Source organism: Sprattus sprattus (assembly GCF_963457725.1).
Source record: "Sprattus sprattus genome assembly, chromosome: 6".
In the NCBI taxonomy this organism is placed as follows: Eukaryota; Metazoa; Chordata; class Actinopteri; order Clupeiformes; family Clupeidae; genus Sprattus; species Sprattus sprattus.
The window spans coordinates 14,948,854-14,953,853 of record NC_137925.1 but is presented as its reverse complement, the minus strand read 5'-3'; the positions used below and the strand labels follow the sequence as shown (position 1 = coordinate 14,953,853).

The following is a 5,000-nucleotide window of genomic DNA, read 5'->3' as shown; positions in this document are numbered from 1 at the left end:
ATTTCTTTTTTCTCTCTCTCTTGCTTTCTCTGTATCTCCTCCCTCCTTCTTTTCTCCCTCTCTTTCATTCCCTCTCTCTTTGTCTGTCAACTCATCCATGAATCCCCTCCCTTCTCTCTGTCTGTCTGTCTCCCCGGGTTCCCATCGGTCTCTTGTAGGTTTGTTTTACCTGCCTGACAACAGGCGCCCTCTGAATAGACAATTAGGTTCTGCTGCGTTCCTGACATTTGCTGAATGTAAATGACTTCTGTGCTTTGACACGGGTTAAAAAGATTGATTTGACGTGGGTTATTTTTGGCAGACGACCACATTCTTGTGTATGCATGTATGCGTGTAGGAGTGTTTGTGTGTGTGTGTGTGTGTATTGTGCGTGTGTGTGGAGTGTGCGCGCATAAATTAAAGTGTATGTGAATTTGGTTTTCAGTTTGTGTGGGGGTGTTTGAATGTGTGTGTGCATATGTACGTGTGTGTGTTTGTGTATATGTGAGTGTAAGCATGTATGTGTGTGTATGTGTGTGTGTGTGCATGTACGTGTGTGTGTGTTTGTGTGTATGTGACTATTAGCAGGTATGTGTGTGTGTGTGTGTGTATGCACTGTAAGTGTGTGTGTGTATGTGTTAGAGTGTGTATGTGCATGTGTGTGTGTGTGCGGGGGGGTGTAAGTGTGTGTGTATGTGCTAGCGTGTGTGCGTGTGTGTGTGTGTGTGTGTGTATGTACTGCGCGTATGCACATGGTGTGTGGGTGCCTGTTTTCACAGCATTGCCTCACAGTACATCACCACAGAACAATTAACTCTGATTTAATGTTTAAAACTGTTCCAAATATGTGTTGTACCTTGACGTGTAAGGCATGTGTGTGTGTGACTGTGTGTGTGTGACTGTGTGTGTGCCCACATTCACTCCCATGCCTCAGTGCCTTATCCATAACCACTGCCCTGCTTTTTCAGTACCCTCAGACAACTCCTTTCAATCTCCTTTGATTGACCGTACTCGAAAACCAAAATCCAACAGAACCGTTGTGGTGGATTGTGCTACAAAGCCTCTACCAACTCTCTCCGCTGGTCTTGTGTGTGCTTGCCAACCTCGTTCCCTTGCTTACGCCACCAGCTCTCCGTATATCTCCGCTTCCTCCTCTCAAAGGCTTCCTCAATCGCCTCTTCAAAGGGAATAGTTAACTCAATAAAGTAAACAATGCGCTCACATTCACACTCACAACACCATGTTGTGGAACTGGAGGTTGACTACCAACATTAGCCAGGAATCTCTATTCTTACGCTTTTGCTCCTTTCGCTGGTACGGTTTCTGATGTCGGTACTGATGTGCACTTTTGTGCATCTCTGGCACAAAAGAAACAGCTCTGGGGTGCCGCTTTGTCTTCTCTTGTCTGTTTAAGACACACCAACTGGATACATCTATACATATGTAGATAAAATGAAAATATGTAAATGTATGTCTAGTGAGTTTGATGAATGATTCCACATACCACTTATACAGACAGAAGGTGCTAGAATGAAAACATGTCTCTTTCAGACATACCAGACATACATTGCCATTTTGAATAAATGCAAGGTCTAGAGGATTTGATGAACAATGTCACATGAGTTGTGACTTTGAGACACATATACGACCATGAATGCATGTGATGTTCTGATGTTCAGAGAGTTGTACGTCAGCTCTGGTCTGTGAAGAATGCATAGAAACGTAAATCTATAGAAAGTGACAAACATCGACATATTGAACACAGCTGAGGTGCTGGCAGTTTGAGGATAGATCCTCTCACCTTCAGACACTCATGGATCTGGACAGGTCTGCAGCTCCTGGAGGAGGTGAACATGTTGAATGTGAGGTTCAGGGAGTTTGACGTTGTTGTTGTTGATTTTGTTGTTTTTATCTCAGACACATTGAGAACAGCATATCCTAGAACGTAACCATGTTGATGTAATGTCTGAGGCTCAGTGAGTTTGATGTGTGCTTTTGTCTCGCAGTCACATCCAGAATAAGACAGCTCCAAAGATCCTTAAAAGCGTAAACATGTTGATATATGTCTGGTGGAATGAGTTTGATGTCTGATGTTTCAGACACATTGAAACTGTGGACAGCGCTGCAGATCTTGAGGAACATTTGCATGTTGGTCGTGTGTGAGGTCTAGTGAATTAGACACCTGCTCTTGTCTCTATCTCAAACACACTGGCCGGCAGATCCTGAAGGATGTGGACACGTTGAATGTGAATGAGGAGTTTGACGTTTGTTGTTGTCTCTGTTTCAGACACATTGAGAACTGGACAGGCCTGCAGATCCTGAAGGATGTGGACATGGAGCTGTACACGGGACTGGAGAGGCTGTAAGTACTGTCACCATCACTACCACCACCCACCCACCCACCCACCCAACCACCACAGCATGCAGACAGCAGACATTTACCCTCATAAATAATAGATGAACACTTGGTTACTGTGTGCAAATTATGCAGTGACATTCGAGGAGGAGGACTTGTGTCAGATTAGGGGCCGTCTTATTAATACTCGCTCTGGGAGGTACATCCATAAGCATCCATTTCCTTTGGGGGTGGGGGGTTTAGGTCTTAATTAGGGGCAGGAGGCAGCCCCCCGCCCCCCTTCCTTCCTTAGGTGAATGTGTTGAGTGTTTCACTGCAGCCACTCTTGCGTCTACAGATAAGCTACTATGCAAAACCTCAATTAACATTAACATTAAAGCACAATATGCTAATCATCGTTATTTATTGCACACACTTAGGAGACGATTATTTTACACACACTAAGACTAGGGAAATTAGAACACATGTTTCTAGAAAAATCCCCAACTTCGAGTTATTTGGCGCAGCTTGCATTGAGGACGTCAAGTCACTTTGACTTAGTTGTATGAAAATGCCCTACTGGTGAGTTTTTCTTCATCTGAATTACCTCCACAAATCTGTCGTTACAGTGATGTACAAGTTTGAGAAAAAAAAAACATTTTTTTCTTTGTATCAAGATAAAAGAACTATCAACAGTACGCAACAAAACCCCCTACCGGGATGAAGCCCAGTGGGTCTATGAATGCCATTAGGAGCTACCTTCATGTAGAACTGCCTCCAGATTGGGCCTGTAATTGCTATTGTACTTGCCTTACTGCCCCCTCGTGCTTCATTATCCCCCTCTATCTCACAGCAGTAGGTGGTCAGCAGCCTGTGGTGTTTCTGTGTGTTTCACGGAGTGTGTGTGAATGTGTGTGTATGTGTGTGTGTGTGTGTTTGTGTGTTTGTGTGTTTGCAGTGAGGTGAGGAGTGGAGCGTTTGTATGTGAATATGTGTGTGTGTATGGTGAGGACTGTGTATTTGTGTGTGTAAGTGTGTGTGTGTGTGTGTATGTATCCATGTGTGTGTGGGGTTGTGTGTGTTTGTATGTGTGTTGCGGTGTGAGTGTATTTGCAGGTGCTCTCATAGATGACATGGTAAACCTGTGGGTGAGGGTGACAGATTGCTCTCTCCAGGCTGATTTCAAGCTAGCTTTCCCCCTTCGCATGCCTGCTCTCCCCGCTGAGCTCAGTTGAGTTGGGTTGAGCACAGATCTGGATCCTCCTGCCTCCGCTCTCGCTTCGCATCCCCAGCAGAAACACACACACACACACACACACACACACACACATACACACACACAGACACACACACACACACACACACACACACACACACACACACACACACCTCTCCCGCTATTCACTTTTCTCTATCACTCTGTCTGTCACCTTTCCTTATCCTATCTCCCCCTTCCCCATCTCTCTCTCAACCTTTCCTTCTCTCTACCTTGCACTCTCTCTACCTTTCTTTCTCTTTCTCTACCTTTCTCTCTCTCTCCCCTCATCTCTCTCTTGCTCTCTCTCTCCCCATCCCTCTCTCTCTCTCTCTCTCACCTAGCTGGGTGTCTATCTCACACTTGTTCTCTCTTTCCCAGTAGATGTTCAGTTCACTTTAAAGGGCTTCATTGACATGACATGTCTTTTTGCATTATCAATGTGGACATATTCTAAATCAACAGTAGATTCAATTATAATAACAAGAAATAATATTTTGAGTCATGGCTCACTCCTCTCTCCCACGCAAGTCTCCCTCTGCTGATATACCTCTCTTTATTTTTCTCTTATCCATTGAATTCTATTCTATTCAATGCGCTTTATTGGCATAATCATTTATAGACAATAGTGTTGCCAAAGTATAGGACATATCAAACACTGAAAATACTAGAAACATAGAATATAAAATATGTGGTAAAACACACACACACACACACACACACACTCACTCATACACATTTGTTCATGTACATACGTATACAGATACAAAGCAAAGAATATTGAAATTTGAGGTAGTGAAGTGTGTTTGAAAGGAAGTACTTATTGCATTGACATCTCTGTGTCTACCTCCCCTGTCATCCAGTGACCACATACACTTTGCTCTTTGGGTAACCATGATTTTTTGTGTCTGCCTTTCTCTATGGCCAGACTGCGATCACTCAGCCTTTATACAGAAAATACAGTATATATACGTATAGTGAGGTTCCATCTCTGCTTCATATCTCTGACAGTGGAAAAATATTCTGCCAATTGAAGCTCTCTTTTTATGGCTAATGGCGAATAACATTCTAATTTGTGTTTTTGTTTTAATTCTTCCAATGTTCCAAATAGATTTTTTTGTTTTCCTTATTCATTTGGTGTTAAAGAGGAAATCTTTGATTGGTGGTTGGATAGCAGTGCTGGTCTGAACCTGACCTGTGTTAGAGGTTAATGGGTTAGTTCATTTTAAGACCAACTGACATCTTGGGGTTGAAATGTAATGAATTGTGGGGGCGTAGTTCTAGATGAATCCACAATTTCAGCAGTCTTTTTTGGATATCAATTAATAATGGAAATCTCTTTATCTTTATCTGATCTCTTTATTTCTCACTTCTCATTTTCTCTCCCAATTCTCCCTCACTCTTTCTCTGTTTCTGTCTCCAATGTCTCCA

At 43.1% G+C, this 5,000-nt stretch overlaps 1 protein-coding gene across 1 annotated transcript in view; it reads left to right on the top strand.

Annotated features, from left to right (window-relative positions):
- Window positions 1–5,000, top strand: part of ntrk3b (neurotrophic tyrosine kinase, receptor, type 3b) — a gene marked incomplete at both ends in the record, with an annotated part of 130,047 nt that overhangs the window by 24,437 nt on the left and 100,610 nt on the right. Inside the window, one exon of the mRNA XM_080841294.1 lies at window positions 2,267–2,341. Coding sequence (XP_080697420.1) covers window positions 2,267–2,341 — 75 coding nt within the window. The remainder of the gene's footprint in view (window positions 1–2,266; window positions 2,342–5,000) is intronic.